The sequence below is a fragment of the Trachinotus anak genome, unplaced genomic scaffold (genome assembly GCF_046630095.1).
Source record: "Trachinotus anak isolate AG129_WGS33_773 ecotype Australia unplaced genomic scaffold, CSIRO_AGI_Tana_v1 ptg000024l, whole genome shotgun sequence".
Classification (NCBI taxonomy): domain Eukaryota; kingdom Metazoa; phylum Chordata; class Actinopteri; order Carangiformes; family Carangidae; genus Trachinotus; species Trachinotus anak.
The window spans coordinates 16,804,804-16,824,443 of record NW_027273875.1 but is presented as its reverse complement, the minus strand read 5'-3'; the positions used below and the strand labels follow the sequence as shown (position 1 = coordinate 16,824,443).

Genomic DNA, 19,640 nt, shown 5'->3' with positions numbered 1-19,640 from the left:
AACCTTGCCATGAAAATAAGATGATGACAGATTGTTTAGGGTCGAGTTTTTCAGGTGTTAAACAGGTCATCTGGCACAAGCCTCCACTCACATTTCATCCTTTGCCTCACTCCGTCTGTTCTGCAGCAGTCACATGGTTTAGAAATAACAAGTTGAAAACAATGGGTGACATCATGCTCACTCCACCCACTATTACTCATTACTGGAGTTTCAACTAGGGGAGTATTTTACTTTGTGCCTTTTTGAATACGTAAGAGGTCTGTGCCACAACAATTTCCTAATGTGAACCAGTCAAATTTCAATTTGTAACTTGAAAAAGAGCCAATAAGTATCTTATCATGTTTGTTAAAAAGAGAAAATAAGAGGCAGAAAAAGCAGACACAGATGTCACTGTGCACAATATTACACTAGGGGAACAAAAACGTGTCAAGAATGAAATATTTTAGATATCTCATCACAGTGTAAAGACAACATGTTAGCACTTAGTTAGCTTCTAGGCTCTTAAGCTCTCATCCACTCACTGACTTTAACTTGATTATACTGGAACATGTGTATTTCACAGTCCCAGCTCTAAAATGGGACAAAGGCCAGACAAAAACCTTTAACTGCAAAAGGGAAAAAAAAGGTTTTTAGCCAAGTGTAAGATGAAGCAGTGGTGACCGGAATTACTTGTATGGAAGGAATGTGGCAGCATGAGTTTTTCAGGTTTGAGACTGTGAGTTAAGGATGAAACAACGACAGGAAATCAGCAGCTATGCTGACAGCAACCTGCTCTGCTGGAAAGGATGTATCCTCAAGGTGATGGCACCAATTTATACAATGCCAACAGCAGAGTAAAGGGTAATTAATAATTTCCTCTGGAATGATTTGACAGGCAAAAGATGATTTAAGGCCTCTGTGTTAACTCTTTCAGACATGAATCTGTGATGATGTTTTATTGGTTTTTGCAGGGATCAGTTGAGTGCAGATAGGCCAACAGCCATGACTGACAGACTCTGCTGTTACAGTAGAATATTATAATTTCAAGAGTCCTACATAAAACTGCTGTGCATGATCACTTCAGTCCACTGACTCATAATTACGTTATCATCTGTCCTTCCTTTCCTCCTCCCCTTCTCCTCTATTTACTCTTCTGTCTTTTTCTTCCTTATTTTCTCCCAGCCTCTGTTAGATTGCTAATTTCTTCAAATCTTGTTTCAGGTTTAAATATACATTCATGTGACTTGCATGTAGCAGCTTTCATGTGTCACATCCAGGGGATTTCATCCATTTTCTAACTGACACTGTAAAGTAAGAAACTCTTTAGAGCTGAGAGTCATAAAACTGACCCAATGTATCAACTGTGTCCTCAGCTCTGATCTTCAATCAGACAACAGCACCAAATATGACATGCACAGGTCCTCCAATAAAGAAGGTATGTGTGCGGCAGCATGAAGGTCACCTCCTCTTCAGCCGTGTCTTCATCACCAGGTGGAGACAAGTTATATCCATGTAGGCAGCTGTGTTGAGATCAGAATGAGAACCAACCCACAAAGGTCTGTTTACTCTCCAACAGTCATCTGAGTGTTTAAAATTAGTCTGTGTAACTACTGTATGTCACTGCACACTGTCCAAATCCCTCTTAACTGCTCCCAGACCCAGAGAAACATGCACTTTACTTTGTCCTTGAAGGTCCTGTTTGAGTGGTTTATGTACCTGTCATGTTTGCAGTGTCTTCAACTAACTCTGGCTTACACACACACACACAAACAATGTATGCTTAAGTAAATAATGACACATTCCACAATGAAACAAGATAGTTTCCATATGCAACAGCAACAAATAGGACAATGATGTCCACACACAGGTTTTAACTGAAAACTTTCTCAGTCATAAAACATTATCATTCATCTATATCTGCCCAAGTGACCTATTTTCTGTGGAGTCGCAGAAAATAGGGTTTTGATGAGATCGGTTCACCATTAGAGAGTTCCAGTAATGTTGTTAAATTTTTTACTTACACAGACAGGATGAGTATGAAGATGATGTGAATCACACACACACACACAGTTTTGAAAATGCCCTTGTCCTCATATGCTCACTTTGACCTCTTTGTCCTGTCAAGACACAGCTTGGCTCAGTTCCTCTTTTTAAAACTTCTGTTCTGGCAGGACAGGAAACTTCTGGTCAAGACGAGGTAACTGTAACTGTATTTTAAAATGTCAACTATAATCTAATAATAATTTGCAGACGTGACGGACAGTCGAAACAATGATGCAAAAGCCCCTCCATTACATGCCATTCCACACACATCACATTAACCTATTCTCATGTAAAGGTCTTATCTGAAACTCAACAGCTTCCTTTCACATGCAGCACCTCAGTATCTCTGTGCTGTTAGGTCTATTCTGAACCTCTGATTAGAAATAGCAAGGAGAAGTTGAGAGTTTTTGGTGTGATAGCAGTATTAACTGTAGGACATGGTGAGAGTGAATAAAATGCAAAAAAACAGCAAAACTGGGGGAATCACAGTAACCAGCGGCAACATGTGGAAATATTTCAGCTGCATTAAAATCAAGTTGACATTGGAGGGCATCACTTGCGTGTTTAATCTGGTTCAGATCACAAAAGGTTGAGTAATATAACAGAGCACGTATTTGATAAAACTACAATCATGGATGAAAGGGAAGGACAGGCGTCCCGGTGGTCTAATGGTTGATGCATCCCATACAACTGCAACATCCTAGGTTTGCTAGAAATTTTCCCTTTCTGTGTCTCCACTGTCCCTAACAAATAAAGATCAAGTGCCGAACAAGGAGCTAAAACCTGCCAATGAATACCACTAAGGTAATGTAACACCACACCTATGTAATGAATAGAAATATATACCAATAATAATAAATGTCTTCTGTTTGTCTTTTCATTTATGCAGCATCCTCATTTGTTTTACAGAGTTCAAACTAAGAGTGAAGCCTCTTTCTTATTGTTAAGTGTGTGTAAGATGAGACACTGGTGGGGTCTACTCCCTTTAGCACTCGATTCAGTCTTCCAAAGACAAGTTGGAATTTTGCCCTCGAGCACTAAACCACAATTGTCTTTCTATGATCAACTCCTAAGATCTCTGCAAGTTTTAACTTGACCAAAAGAATCTATCTGAAATGTGCAGGTGAAAAGAACATACAGTTCTACTCAATACAACTGGCTCATCATTCCTACAGTTGGCAACATATACAGTCAGAATATGTGTTGTGCCTGCGTTTGTATTTGGAGCAAATACTGCATCTATTCAGATGAGACTGAGATACAGTAGACCACATGGCTCTATTTATTTATATTGCACATGATTAACTGAATTCATTGAGCATCACAACAGTCAACAAGCCTATCAGGGCAACGTGTCACAGTTCAAGAGTGAAAAAGAGCTGAAAAAACCTCAAGTTATCTACGCAGGGCTGAGGGCTTATTTGCATATCCAGTTGTTTCTTCTTCTGTGAATGGAAGCTTAAATATTTGACAGTTCTGTTACCGTCTCCGTGGTTCAGAGGGTACACACAAGGTACATAATGAGAAAAGAAATAAACTCAGGATAAAAAAAAGAAAAAAAATCAACCCATGGTCGCAACATCTATGCCACTGACAGGATGGACAGCTTTTTTAATTGACCCATATCTCAACAAGCACGTCAGACTCTCTCAAGTATAAATTATTTATGGGTATTTTTCACTTTATGCTGGAACCTCAGCAAATCTTTGAATCCTTTTTGGACCCAATTTTAGCAGTGGTGCATCTCCACCTTCAGACAAGCAAAACATTTTAAAATCCAACTCTCTTCATTGTGTTAGTGGAAAAAACATGTTGATGCACAACAATCCCCATGAAAAATAGATGTAGTCCATGTTGAATCTGTTTTTCCAAAGAAGGCGACCACTGCTTCTGCATCCCACAGCATTAAACAACAGTTACGCTGAATGGCTGCACTAGAATAAAAGGGAGAGAGGTGTACTCCAGGCTGATGTGAGTCAAAGCAGAGGCAGTGGGACAGCTGGAGATAAGCCAATTCCTTGGTGGCCTCAGGTTAGCTTTATTGGCTACTGTATATGTCAGCAAGACACACGGGGATAGCTGGCAAGTGCTGCGACTTTGCAGTGTAGATGTGTGGGCTGCCAGATAAATGAGGTGAGGGCTGCCTTTCTCTCACAGCCTCATTACCTGGGTGACCATAGCAGCGTGCAGTAAAGCTGTACTACCGGTTTCAGTATTGGCCACCTTTGTAACTGTGTGTGTTCTCCGTCTCGATATGCTCAGTGAAGAGCTCGGGAGGAGGTAGAGCAGGTCATCCACTTATTAGAAGGTCGGTGGTTCGATCCCCGGCTCCTCCGGTCCACATGTCGAAGTGTCCTTGGGAAGGCACTAAAACCCAAACTGCCTCTGATGGCTGTCCCATCAGCATATGAGTGTGTGTGAATGTTAGAAGCACTCCATGTGTAGATGTAAGTGCTGTATGACTGTGTGTGAATGGGTGAATGTGGCTCATGCTGTAAAGTGCTTTGAGTGGTCAATAAGACTAGAAAAGCACTATATAAGCAGTCCATTTACCATTTATACATCCTCCCAAAAGTATCCCTTGAAACAGAAATCCCACCCTGCTTTCTCACCCATAAACATGTTTGTAAAAACCTTGTGGTAGCTTTTTGGCAACAGAGTTAAAAGGTAAAGAAATGTCAGAGTGACTGACTCATGAGCTGCTGCTGCTACACACTGCTGTTGAGTTTAGAGTGTTGTCTCAAAGAGAAAGTAGTCCAAGATCAAATACCTGAGTGTTGGACTTAAACGAAGAGACAGCCTGATGGTGGTGGGTGTTATCTCTGACTGGTCCCTAGGAGATCACCCTGGTATTTCCTCAATAAGGCCACGGAGTCAGAGCCTCCATGGTTCCTATCCAGTCCCAAAGTTAAAATTAAACCTTAATACCCTGGCCTCAGAGAGAGGCCAGGGTACAGCAGGTCTGGTCCTTGCTCTAGACTGTAGCAGAGCAGTAAACTACACTTGGTCATTCATTCATAAACACTAGAGCTGAAGCCGTATCATTTTTCAAACTTTAGCAGTGATTGAACAAACTTCCTGCTCATATGATCTGAGGGCTACAACTCTGATAAACCAGATGTGAACTGTGTTACTTAATGTTCAAAACTGATTAAATTTGAATGTTCTGAGAGCACTATATGTTTCAAACTATTGTTATACAGCAGTGAAAAAAATCTACAAGCTGTGCCTTCAGGCTTTTTCTCAGCCAGCTCATATTAGAATACATAAGCTGGTTATGTAGAATGATACAAATATGATGATTAGGGGAGCCGGAAATTAGGTAAACGGAATTTAGGAGCTTATTTTTTCAGATGTCTGAAAAGAGATTCTAACCCTGTGCAGTGGATTCTGAAACTCTTTCTTGTCTCTACAGTTCGTGCTCTGTTTGTTCACAGCTAATGATTTCTAATACATACTCTCTCAGGCAGCACTCAGAGTTTATGTTTTCAGAAGAGCTGAGCAAATGAAAGGTCTATGATGAAATAAGATTTAATCCATTTGAAAGATTACGCTCAAGTGCCTCCTCTTCAAAAGTTTTCAGCCATTTGAAATGTGCAGTTACAGCAACCAAGATGTGCCATTGAACTGTAAGTAAAAATTAAACATATTGATTAAAAGCCACCCAGTTTCAGATGTGAACATAAACACATCTCAATATACTGATATAAGTGACAGGCGTCATTCTTTGTAATCTCATTTGAAGTGCAAAAGCTGCTGTCATGTTTCCTCAGGGGCATCTGAGTTGGTCCTCAGTCAGAGAGGAACGACAGCAGGTTGGTGCAGTTACAGACAGACCAGCCTTCAGCTGGAGGACAATGTTCACTTCCCTCACATGTTTTCCAGCAAAACACTGCCTCTCTGTCAGCTCCAGAGCTGAAGACAGATACACTGAGGATCTCCCTGTACAAGTTAATAAAGCATTTAGGTAAGGATTTGGTGCAGTGTACTCCAGAGACTGTGGCACTGTTGCACAACAGAACAAACCTAATTACATTTTTCTGTCACATCCCGCTCTGCTGAGGTCATGTTTGTTTGTTAAGTCTTTTGAGTTATTTCCTGTTTTGTTTTGAAAGGGTTCACCTCTTGTCTTGTTTCAGATAACTTCACCTCACTTCACTTCATTTCACCCTACTTTCCCCGCCCTGATGTGATTCACTCGGGTCCAGTTTTCCCTCCGTCCTTGTGTATTTACTCTTTGGCTGCGTTTTTTTGCTTAGGAAATGACGGAAGTATCTAAGTGGCAGACACGATAAGAGCCAGTCAAATCCTCTAACTCTGACTCCTCCCACCCTGGACACAAACTCTTTGAGACACTCCCCTCTGGCAGGAGGCTGCGGTCCTTCAGGACCAAAACCTCTCGCCACAAAAATAGCTTCTTCCCATCTGCTATTAGCCTCATCAACAAGGCTAGAGAGCCCCACTGTTGCTGATCAATTGCACCAATCACCAGAAAAAATTCCTTGTATGTGAAAACATACTTGGCAATAAAACTGATTCTGATTCTGATTCTGATTCTGATTCTGATTCTAAATGCTGAGGCAGGAACTTCAGTCTTTCAATGCTGTGACGCACCATTGTTTCACCAGGGCAGACCCGCAGGAATGTGGAAACAACAGAGCACCTGTTTTATATTTGTGGCACTATTTAGACCTTTTGGAAATATTTCTTTCAGCTATAGTTCTTTTCTTTCAAATCTGTCCATTCAGGAATTATGTTGAAGAACTACCATATTCAATTTCTAGTTCACAATACAGTGGTATGAAAAAGTTTAGGCACCCCTTTGAGGCTGCATAACAATTTACTCTGTCTTCACAGAAAATGATCACATTGGCATGCCATTCATTTTCTAATGAGCTGAGTACTGGGGTATTTTCCAGACAAAGATTTTTAGTGTAGCAATATTAAGTTGTATGAAATTAAATCAGATGTGAAAAATAGACTGTGCAAAAATGTGGGCACCCTTGTCATTGTGCTGATTTGAACACTGTAACTACTTAGAACTGATTGGTTTGGTGAGATCATTAAGCCTTGAACTTCATAGCCAGGTGCATCAAATCATGAGAAAAGGTATTTAAGGTGGCCAGTTGCAAGTTGTTCTTCTCTTTGACTCTCCTCTGAAGAGTGGCAACATGGGGGCCTCAAAACAACTCTCAAATGACCTGAAAACAAAGATTGTTCAACATTATGGTTTAGGGGAAGGCTTCAAAAAGCTATCTCAGAGATTTCAGCTGTCAGTTTCCACTGTGAGGAACATAGTGAGGAAATGGAAGACCACAGGCACAGTTCTTGTTAAGGCCAGAAGTGGCAGGCCAAGAAAAATATCGGAGAGGCAAAGGCGAAGGATGGTGAGAATGGTCAAAGACAACCCACAGACCACCTCCAAAGACCTACAACATCATCTTGCTGCAGATGGTGTCACTGTGCATTGTTCAACAATTCAGCGCACTTTGCACAGGGAGAAGCTGTATGGGAGAGTGATGCGGAAGAAGCCTTTTCTGCACACACGCCACATACAGAGTCGCTTGACGTATGCAAAGGCACATTTGGACAAGCCAGCTTCATTTTGGAATAAGGTCCTGTGGACTGATGAAACAAAGATTGAGTTATTTGGTCATAACAAGGGGCGTTATGCATGGCGGCGAAAGAACACAGCATTCCAAGAAAAACACTTGTTACCCACAGTAAAATTTGGTGGAGGTTGCATTATGCTGTGGGGCTGTGTGGCCTGTGCCGGTACTGGGAATCTCGTTAAAGTTGAGGGTCGCATGGATTCCACTCAATATCAGCAGATTCTTGAGAATAATGTTCAAGAGTCAGTCACAAAGTTGAAGTAACGCCGGGGCTGGATATTTCAACAAGACAACGACCCAAAACACTGCTCAAAATCTACTCAGGCATTCATGCAGAGGAACAAGTACAATGTTCTGGAATGGCCATCCCAGTCCCCAGACCTGAATATCATTGAAAATCTGTGGGATGATTTGAAGCGCGCTGTCCATGCTCGGCAACCATCAAACCCAAGTGAACTGGAGATGTTTTATAAGGAGGAATGCTCCAAAATACCTTCATCCAGAATCCAGACACTCATTAGAGGCTCTAGGAAGCGTCTAGAGGCTGTTATTTTTGCAAAAGGAGGCTCGACTAAATATTGATGTGATCTTTTCTGTTGGAGTGCCCAAATTTATGCACCTGTCTAATTTTGTTTTGATGCATATTGAACATTTTCTGTTAATCCAATAAACCTCATTTCACTACTGAAATAATGCTGTGTCCATCAGTTATTTGACTGATCAAAATGAAATTGCTGATCCAAGCACCCAATGATTTATAAATGAAAGTAATGGAAATTGTCAGGGGTGCCTAAACTTTTTCATACCACTGTATTATCATCATAACAAAATACTATATACATACTGTAAATGTCATTCCGCACCATGTTCATCTTTTCCAAAGTCCTTATGAGAAGATATCTTTCCTTGACCAGAGCAGCTGTACTGCAGGTGTCAGCACCAGTCAGAGGATTAATCTCTCAATTACTGTATAGACTTGGTAAACAAACTGTGCAGCTCTGGTAAAAAAAATGCCTGAACAGAGTGCTAAACGTAGGGCAACCATTTCAAATTAAGATGCAGATGCTGGTGCTCTACGCATCATCAGTTCTAATTCCCTCAGTCTTACTTTTCACAAAGACCAGCAATGAGGTGGACATATTTTGTTGACAGAAAATCAATTGTACCAAGGAAACTCTTAGCATCCTAATATTGGAGGGTGTGCTCAAGATTAAGACCTGTAGTTTTCTCCTTGTGCTCCAGTTCAAAGTGATTGTTTACTAAAGAGGAAAGCTTCCAGAAATAAAACTTTCAAAGGCGAATTGGAGTCCTTCTTTAACTCAATTTCACATGTATTATTTCAAGATGATGCATAATAGTTAAAACATTAATATTAATGACATTCAGCCACGTCTGAAGCAAAAACAACTACAAGGCCAATGACAGAGCCCAAACTCAGCTGCTGTCAACATTTAACACTTCAACACAAATTTCAAAGCTGTAGATTCTGTTTAATATTCAGTCTAAACTGCACATGACATAAACGCTGCAGCATTTAGCCACCAACACAGGGCTCCTGAAACTCTATAAAACTATAAATTCAGCACATAAACACAGCACAACAGTTATGGAAGAAGAATAAAAAGTGAACGGGTGAAATTATTATTCAGGTAGAACTAACAGATCCTTTCAGAGATCCTGACTGTTGTCTGTCCTGGAACTTCTGCAATAACAATAACTGTGTCACGGAGAATAACTTTCTCAATTATAACACTCACGCGTCCCTCACACTACAAGCTGGTGTTATTAGCAGCTGTGGCGGACACCTTTCTCATCTTTTCTACTTTGTTCCCTCCATATCCATGTGTCATCACAGATCAGAAGGAGGGAACTCTTTCTCTTCAAATCTGAAGAGAACTGCACCACAGTAATGGCACTCTTCAGAGCAGTGGTAATCCCTTTAAGATATATTAATTTGAAACTCCTGCAGATTGTGTGAACATGAGGATGAGACCAGGCAGCATTTCTGTTTCACTGCACTGAAACCTGAACCACTCAACAGCATCATGAGAAGCATCATTTTGTACCTCTGACTGCTTCACAAGTACAGAGGTGGCTGTCAGATTTAAAACCAAAAGCCTGGGCTCAAGGCTGCATAAGGTTTAGGATTACCAACACAAAAAGTGCGCTGGTGGGATAACAGTAAAATGCACCTGCACGTAGGGTTATCACGATACCAGAATTTCAGTAGTCGATACCAATACCTGTGATTTTCCACGATTCTCGATACTAATTCGATACCACAATTTTTAAAAAAAAACAGAACCCATGTACTTTTAAATTCACTAATTTATTGAAAACTGCTTTAAACTGTCAAGTATTTAACACCACTATAAAAACAAGCAATACTGTGCTTTATGGTAATAAATAACGACAATATTCAACTATTTACATTCAAAAAAGAACAGCAGTGGCATGGAGCCTTCAAGTATATAAAACAAACAATATTCTTCTTCTTATAAATATGCAGATAAATAACTAAACAACAGTGGTGTGGAGCCTGATCTCACATAACTAAAACCTCTAATACCAGCCACTGTTTGCATGTCGGCTTGTTTGTGTCTAGAATTGCTCCGTATTCATCCGCCTCCAATGCAAAATATTTCCACTCGCGACTCTTCGTACCTGTTTTGTCAACGAGCCGACGTGTTGTGCTTCCACTCCCACTTGCTGAAGTCATTGTTATTGTCTCAGGTTTTCTTCTTCAGTGCCGCTGACTGCTCTGTGCTGCTCACACGCGGACACTGCCCCCGTCACTTCCGCCAAGAATCGACACGGCTCGCCGAGGGAAAAGTTGAATATTCGATTCTGACGGTACCAGAAAAAAGCAGGTATCGATGTATTGTTTGCGTGTTGGTGTCGGATTGGTACCGGAAGTATCGGTTCTTGTGACAACCCTACCTGCACGGGAAGGAGGGAATTGTATAGACATCAGAAATCTTGTGTTAAGGATGGCAAAATGCCTCACGAATAGTGGCTTTTCTGATTATTTTGTGAGCTTTTAATTTTAAGTTCCTGATTTTTTTTAAAATACAATAATCAGTTGTTTTGCATTTTGTTTAAAGAAAACTTTAACTGGGGTTAAATATTTCACAAGATAATAAGTACAATTTTTGCTGGGATGACAGATCTTTCATGCTCAGTATATGACAACTGCACTGGCTCAGACAGGATGTTTCAGTCGGAGGGTGGTGATTTGTCCATGTTCATGGTGCAGTTATTTGAAAACAGTGGAAGAACAGAAGCTTTAATAGTAATGATTTTTCTTTTCAAAGCAGCCTCAGCTGAGAAGGATCTGAAGACATTTCGTTCCCACCAATATTCTTCTCTGTCAGGGCCACAGTAAACCAGAAACCCAATTAAGAGGAGATGAATCCAGGCTTTCCTCCCACTGCAGCCCAAGGTCGGGACTTTCAGTTCCTCCTACTTTAAATTCACATCTTTCTTAACTCCACAGCACTGTTACAGGCAAATGTTAGTGGCTTTGTGCATCTAAATGTTTTATTCCCACATTGTCCCAAACTGCTGAATGGACTGAGCCCTTCTGAAACCAGGAAAATGAGACAAATGTTTATGCAGCTGAACCCTCCTCTCATTTGATGTTAGCAACCCCAAGCATCAGGGTTCATTTATCATTTTTGCTGTTGTGAGACAACCAGCAGTGGGCGGTTTACCCCTTTCTAGAAAAACAACACAGAAGATACAGTACAGAGTATTTTAAATTTTCGTTCCTTGACCTAGTTGCTGTCTGCTTTATTTGATTTGTTTGTTTTGTTTGAGGATATACTACATTTCTAAGATTTGTCTTGCACTTGAATTCAAAAGAACCTCCTCCACACAAAACTTCCAACAGCATCTTCCTCTCTGTACAAACCAAAAATTAAAACAAAGTATTTCACAATAAAATTATTCATTATATCTTCAGTTGCATATCCTAATTAAGAGAGAATGATGTTATGTTGAAAGATGTCGTTCAAACATTGGCATGCTCATTTAAGTTAGGCCGAAGCATCTGGGCTGCTAATTTACAATATTCAAGAGCAACAACACCATTAATCTGAAGCTGACAGAGAATTCAAGAGCTGAAATGCTGGAGACATGTTAGACAGTGGACACTTCAGCTCCAAGTGATTTAACACAAATATGGTGATCTACAACTGTAGTACTTTCATCAAGCATTTGGAAGCTTCAGGGGAAAACACAAGATGAATGCTTGCTTTGTGAACCCACTCAGACGCACCAATTAAAAGTAGCTAACAATGTCAACATGACCCACTTTCCCGTCTCTTCTGGTGCCCATGTTGTCAACCAACACTCTGTCAGCCAGGCAGAAGCTGCAACACACACTCCACACACGCCTGTGTAGCATTAGTTTAACAGTGCTGGCCCCTCTGCCCCAAGGCATGCTGGTACTCTACCTTCATATACAAAGTGTAACACAATCTTTTGGCATGCAGAGAAATGCTCCACCGTCAAATCCAGCTACTTTTCAGATGATCAAGACTAGTCTCCCGAAGTGATATATTATTATATTTTGTTATAAAACCTGGAGGAAGTCACAGAGCAGATGGCTTACTGAGAAATTTAATTATCTTGAAGAGTAGCCATCCTGTTTTTATTGTTTTTGGGTTTTTTTTTAATGCCACAGTTGTTTTGACCACCTTAGAAACTGATAAGATTCTGGCTGATAAAATATGAACCACAGGCAGTCTGAGGTTCATATTTTAAGCAGCTAATCAAAAAATTAAGCAGCTAATCAAATATTTCATGTGGTAACTGGCATATTTTCATTTTTAGCTCCACAGAGCTTAGCTGACCTCTCTCTCAGGAATGCAGGTCAAACAACGAGTCAAATGCCTGCATCTCAAATGTCAGGTCAACTCATGCTCATAAATATGCAGGTCTGTGTCTTTAGCTTATGGAAAACCTACCTGGCAATTAACAAAATATTTTAACAACTGTGTCCAGCTGGTAGCTCCATTCTATCACACTTATGATCATTACTGTGGTGTTCAGAGACTGGGCTTTGAGATCTTTCTTATGAGCTTTGAATAAATGGTCTACAACAATAGGCTGGGCTATTCTACCTCTATACATGCATTCAGGAAGCCTGGTCAGCCACTCACTCACTGGTCCACTCTGGACTAATCCTGAGACCTGCATTTCTTCATGAACTCATAACCACGGTGCCTGAATGCAAGACTATTCTGTGCAATATCTCCATTATGTCCACTGCTTCACAGTTGATTTACCCGTGAGGAGATAGTATGGGCCCAATAGCCAAATGTACTTAAAGGTTTATAAATCTGCAGTGTGGGAAATGCTGCTGAATGCTTCTCCTCAACACTTCCTCCAGCTAAGTGGTTAGTGGTTTTCTCCTCCAGCTCCAGCCAGCCAACTGACATTTAAGGTTGCAATAATGACCACTGGTTATAGGAGTCCAAGCCCACTTAAGATTTGTTTTTGGCCGTTGATTTTCTTTGTATTTTGAGTCCTAACAAGGTCCCAGGAGGTTTTTTGCCATTCGGTTCAGCAACAGTTAGCCCTCTACAGGCGAGGCAGTCAATTTGAAGTTTGTACTTCTATGTCAGCTCATTAAGTCACAGGTCTTCTCAGTCCTCAGCATCAGAGTTCAAGGTTGATGTTCAGTATGAAATACAAGCAAAAATTAATCATAATAATGAGAGTGTCCGTCACTGAGGGTGGCCCATCAAACAGTGTCTGTCTGTTCCACCGCTTCACTACAACTACAGAGTGAGCAGCAAATTGTAAATACATTTATTCTATCTTTTATTTAAAGCTTCTCTAACAGAGCGTCTTAGTGGCCCCCTCTGCGCCGAGTGGCTAGGACTTCTGGGCAGGAACAACCTCTTATCTACATAAATAATAGTCTTTCTGAGCACAGCATGCACATTCCCAATGTAACTCAGCCATTCAGGACCCTATCCAAACACACATACACACACACAACCACATACACTGTCAAAAAATGTAATTAATGTAGCTTCAGTAGGGAGTGTGGTTCTAAACAGAACAACTCTAACCCATAAGCACCCATGGTGACACAGGTGTCACCACCCATTTAAATGTTGTGGAAAGTTCCTTTTAAAGTTTTACCATTGATTTTTAACTCATGAAGTCCCCAAGTGACATCTACTGATGATAAGGACTGATAATGATAGTTCAAACATGGTGCTGATATTACATAATTTTTATTTCTGTTCTGTTTTTCCACACTTTTGTGCACTATGTTCATGTTTTTTCTAGTTTACTACATAAATGCGTGAGGTGAGGATAGGTGCATTCGACATAGCTTTCATCTGATTTTTTTTTTTTTTAGATATTTTTATATCTTTATTGCTGCTAAGAGCATCTGCGCTCATGTGGTACGTGCCCTAACCACTCAGGTTGCCCCAGCTTTGATCTGATTCGACAGTCATCATGAACTACAGATGACTGCGGGGCTGGAGTATAAAAAGACCACAGTTGAGTTTTTCCAAACCTATACAAGGTTTAGTCACCCAAATATAAGTTGTTCTAAAATATTTTTAGGCCAGACCTAAGTTCCCATCAGTCTATTGACACATCAAAAAGTAATGTTTTGTGAAACAAGTAGGGCAAGGTGTTCTGGTGTATAGGGGAAAGGTCACACGTGGAATACCTGCTACATCCATAGAGAGATCAAAGTTTTAATTTGATTTATTGAGAACCATGGACTGTCAAAAAAACAAGGGCCGCCATGTTGGCAGGAGGGTGAAAATAAATCTAAAGAAAAAAAAAAAAATCCTACAAAATACGAACAAATGGTCAAATTATTAGCAATAAAATGTCATCTTAAATGTTGTTAAAATAATATATTAGTTATACAATATCGGTTCAGTCACTGTTTAGGCACCTGTGCTGTTTTAAAAGTATTTTTCTTCTTCACACTGTCAGTCTTCTTTGGGTTAAAAGGTTTTTAGGGATCTGTGCTCTGCCTCACCAACTTCCCCTACCAAAACCCCCAGCTTGTGGCGTCCTAGTATTGTCTTTCTTCTTCTTCTCACCTGTAAATGCTGCCTGCTTGACTTCTTCTTTTGATACAGTCACGCTCCCCTGGACCTGTCACAAGACTTTCACCATGACATTATTCCAAGATGGGAACAACCTGACTCTCAATACCGAGGGAAAAGCGCAACGCTAATGGTGAGTCATACCGTCTCATATGAGTCTGTGCGTATGTGTGTGGGTTTACCCATGATGTCATTTAGTTTCACTTTTGACAGCACTGCTTCTTATTTCAGCTACTGCTGCTGCTTGTTCTTAGGCATGTGGGTGAGTAAGGTGAATTTTTTGTTGGGCAAGTTGTTAAAAACTACCATTGGGAAAGTCCACTGTCCTGACCAACACAGCAGCCAGCCTGATGTGAGGCTCCAGCATTAGATATGCTTCTCACCTTGACAAAAGGGACTGGGAGGGCTAATCTTGCAATGAATCATTTATATTTCAGATGGTCTGTTTCTGTTCAGTTTACAGATACCTGATATCATACAATTGTTGTACACATCTCCTGGATACTTCATCCTCTTGCTGCCTTTGTAAGATGTCATCACTTGTTGGAAGAGAAAACCTTGTTTCTCCCTTTCCAGAGTTTAAATAAAACACATTTATCTAGACCACATTCTCAGATTATTTCACTAGCAGTTAATTGGAGGTGGACTTTTCTTAACCTATAGGGGAACCTTGTAGACCTCTGACCCCTGTCACATGGTAATAGCAAGTTATGGGCTGTTTTGTGACATGCCTGAACCATCCCCCACCCACCCCCACCCCCAGTCTTCACGTACCCATCCACCATCCCTCCTGTCCCCCCAACCAAGGTATTTTCCCTCCAGAAAAAGACCAGTAGTTTTACATGTTGGGGCAAATGGAGCATTTAAAAACCATCCTGCCCCTGAAGCAACTTGAAGTGCAACTGCATACCACACCCATTATCTGTACCCATCAGCTGTATTGACACATTTTTTAGTAAATTTAAGAGAGGACAATTTGATGAGGGGAGCATCACCTATGCAATTATTACCCTCAACCTAAAGCATTCGGTACTAGGCTCCATTTCAAATCACATGTACCTGTAGGGACCATATTTAGAACCTGACTGGAATGAATTAGAATCTGTGCTCAAACCATCAGAGCTCGACACTAAAGGACTGGTACTGCTGTGATTCGAAATGAAAATGGGAAATTTGAATGATGCTCTTGTAATAAAATGGAGACACATCACATCATTATAAAGATTAACTGTTTATCTGGCAACGCTCCAATTTGGTAGATTCAGATTCTATTATTAACTGGTTGTTACTGGATATCTGGCAGGTATCAGGACTTCTAAAATAAGTTTCTGTTCACTACAGTGAAGAAAAATGTTCAACAGGAATACAGGAAATAATGTAAAACTTCAAAGTTAAATCTTATTCAAATTTAACTCCTGTGAGCCTCGCTGTGTTGTATGAATCTAGTTTTGGTCTGTGATACCAGTAACATGAAAAAGAGGGAAAATTGGCTTCCAACAAACAGCAAAACAGGAATTAAGGGTACTTCAGGCCTTCAAGTCTCTCTTATGGAGATCTGCTTGTCCTAGTGGGAGTTCAAATCCAAAACAGGGCTGTGGTAGAAGAATTTACTATAAAAAAGTAAATTAATAAATTGATGAATAAATTTATCAGGAATGTGTACTTGCATGTATCTGATTGGCATATGGCTGGCACTTATATATGCACCCTTCAATGTGTTTAAAAGTGTTTTATGGTAAGCCCTGAAACTCTCTTATTATCTACAGGGGGTGCTGTTAATAATACTACATATCCACAAAAGCATTTAAAGTGGGCTTCGGAGTTAGTACAAAGCTAAAATGCTCCATCTGGACCTGAAATACCTCTCTCATAAGCCACTGTTACACTTTCCACATCCGTGAGTAAACAAGGGTCTGCTAGGGTCCATGAGACTTAAATTTCATCTTCTGAGGGTGCTCATGAGGCTCTGTGTGGACGCCCCTGTTCCCTCCAATATGTTGTGTACGCTGCTACTAAAAGGGGACCAACTGCACATGTACTTCTCCAAGTGGAGCAAGAGGACTAGAAAGATGCATTATAAGAACAACTATATCAGCAAGGGAGTATTTGATGCATTAAAATTCCATTCACTACTACTCACCTATATATTTTTGGCAGCCCACACTTTGCTGTATCCCCTCACATTTGTGCTGGCATCTTTCCACTCTAAAGTCACCCATGGAAGGCTTTTCCATGGTTTCGAACATCGGAGGCTGAAAGTCCCTTTGAAAACATTTCCCCTTTGATGTGAAGAAAGCCACAGATCAAGCTGGAAACTGACTTCAGCTGTTATCTACTGTGCTGGTAACTGTCATTATGTGGAGGATAAATATGGATTTCAGATTGAAGGAAATGTGACCAATAAATAAATAAAATGAAACATGAATAATTTTCTCCTGTGAAGTCACTGATCAAGAGCAGACAGACCAGATAGCATCAAGTGATAGAGATGTAACCCCTGGCTGTGCCATGTCAACCCCCCCTCAAAAAAAAAAAAACAAAAACACATACACTCAGCCACTAGACAAGCTGCCTGTCCCGCAGTCTTTCTGACAAAAAGCAGCCCCATGAACAGTGAGAGGTGGCCAGTGATGCAGATGCAACTGAAAGATAAGAGCTGGGGAAAAAAACACATTTATTCTGACTTATCCTGTCTGAGTGACACAAGACAATGTCAGTGGTGCCAGTGCTGCTGATAGTTTAGTACGTGTCTGAACATTTTCAAAGCTCAGCCCTTGTTTTACCAAGACAAACTGTTCACTATCAGCCTCAGAAATTATACAGGGCTAAAGTTCTGATTCCCAAAATAGGACTTCACAGACCCCAGGGGTCTCTTTAAATTTTCCAAGTGGAATATTTCATTATTCCATACAAGAGGAAAACAGTGACGATTTCATGTCCAAATACAGGTCTAATGTTTTTAGACCCCAAGAGGGAAAAATGACCCTGTGTCTGGAACTACAGAAGTCATTAAGTGAGTATGACAGTGTAATTTATAGCTTCTTCTTGGCCTAGTCTAACAATGACAAACTCAAACACACACAGAGGCAAACTTAACACACACAAACAGGAGCTTGGATATTACATTTAAACAACCGTATCCCTATTTACAAGCAAATGATCTGATAGCATTGGCCATATTTTCACCCCAGGGTGCCAATAGAGGGAGGGCGTTGTTTGTTTGGGCAGGTAGTTGGCTTTATAAAAGTCACTGCCTTGAGGGCTGGTGGAAGGTAAACCCACCTGCAACTTAGCCTCCTGTTCATCTAATGGATTTCCCCAAAATTCAATGTTGACAGAGCTCTTGAATTCATAGCTATACCCTAGGCAATATTGTAAATTAATATAAGGATGAAGTCTATTCACCAACACTTTCCTTTTGCTTTTTTAAAATGATAAATGGCTGCATTATTATTAAGGGGAAAGCCCTCAAAACCTGTGATGGATTTTCCAAAGTTTTCGTTTATTCGGTCACTATAGCGCAAACAATCGTAGAAAGACGCCAATAATCCCGTGTATCAGTATTACGCAGTCATAAAACAAGAGCGGGAACTTTACGTATTTACGTACGTGCTTGACCCTGCAGGTATTTATATTACAGCTAACCGTCATGTTTGCTCCTAGTTAAAAAAAAAAAAAAACACATGACATGGCTATGGGTATTAACTCCCTGTGTAAAAACCACGAGAGGAGCGCAGCCTCTCCCGAAACCCATTCCTGCTACATTACAGACGGGACTTACCTTGGAGAAGCGTCACGGCGCTCACGAAAACCAGCAACAGGAAAGCAGCCGAGTCCATCCTTACAAAGTAGCTTTCAGGGTTGTGGATACCTTAACTGAGCTTCAAGAAATGAGGAGCTGAGTCGGTTTGAACTGAGCAAATATAGCCCACAGATATGTCACTCTTGCTTGAGGGAACTGTGGAAAGTCCGAAACATATCCAAGTATGACTCTCAGAGGGCGAGCGCAGGTGACACAGCCCACAGAGACTACTACAGGAGAGGAGGAGGAGGAGGTGGCTCTCCGGGGCTTTTGCTTACAGTCGGAAATATGGCCACTCCCGCTCGCTTGTGCAGGTCAGCAAACAAAGAAAGGGCTACAGTCAAAAGCGGAACTAAATTTTTTCCCGTTTCAGAGCCATAGCCTGATATGACGTTGCGGAAGCATAGAGCTTTGAGCCATTTACAGAACAGTAAAACAATTTAACTACAACAACTCCTGCCAGCAGAGTAGCTATCACACATTACACAGCCTGCAGTAAACCAACAGGATTTCAATATCACTCTGGGAGTAAAGTGGAGCCTCAGGTAAGACATAATGCCAGCTCTGGTAAAGCATGAGTCAAATCAACTTTAAAGTGGAAATCTTGAAGATATTTATTCATTCATAAGTGTCTTTTAAGTAACTGTCTGTCGCTGAATGAGGTAACACAATGCTCATCAAGCCAATGACCCACTGATTAAGTTATAAAGAAGTCCTCCCAATTTTCAGTTTTATGAACTGGGTGTGTGGTCAGAAATCAAAGGAACAGGAGTCAGTGACACAAAATAAATGACATGTGCCCCCCATGTGATGAAACATGAGGCATGTGATTCAAAAACATACCTGCAATTACCATGTATAGCCACAGGTGTAGCCAAAGACAACAAAACTGAGACCTTAGAGATTATTACTTAAATTTAGTGAATTGTGAATAGATTATCCTCCCCAAACAGTACCAGTGGATTTGCTTGATCTCTGTTTCAGGCTAATGATAGGCTACAATACACAAAGGCTGATTGATGTGGAAATGCATTAGCCAGCTTATTCATCAAAAACATCAAAACATTGTGTAGGCCTATTTGCCTATTTATAATAACTCTATAAGTGTTAAAG

General features: G+C 40.6%; 1 protein-coding gene and 1 long non-coding RNA gene across 4 annotated transcripts in view; one reads left to right on the top strand and one right to left on the bottom strand.

The window, feature by feature from the left end:
• alcama (activated leukocyte cell adhesion molecule a) overlaps nt 1-18,791 on the bottom strand; it is a 72,235-nt gene extending 53,444 nt beyond the window's left edge. For 2 of the 3 annotated variants that reach the window (XM_071461541.1, XM_071461542.1), the window contains exon 1: nt 18,507-18,764. In XM_071461541.1, coding sequence (XP_071317642.1) covers nt 18,507-18,564 — 58 coding nt within the window. In that variant the 5' untranslated portion in view covers nt 18,565-18,764. Of the gene's footprint in view, nt 1-18,506 lie in introns of all 3 variants that reach the window. The other variant, XM_071461540.1, reaches the window with a different exon arrangement.
• On the top strand, nt 7,279-15,080 carry LOC139608077 (uncharacterized). Its single transcript, XR_011684945.1, has 3 exons — nt 7,279-11,076; nt 14,759-14,858; nt 14,957-15,080. It is a non-coding gene; the product is annotated as an uncharacterized lncRNA (long non-coding RNA).
• Nucleotides 18,792-19,640: the final 849 nt, after the last annotated feature.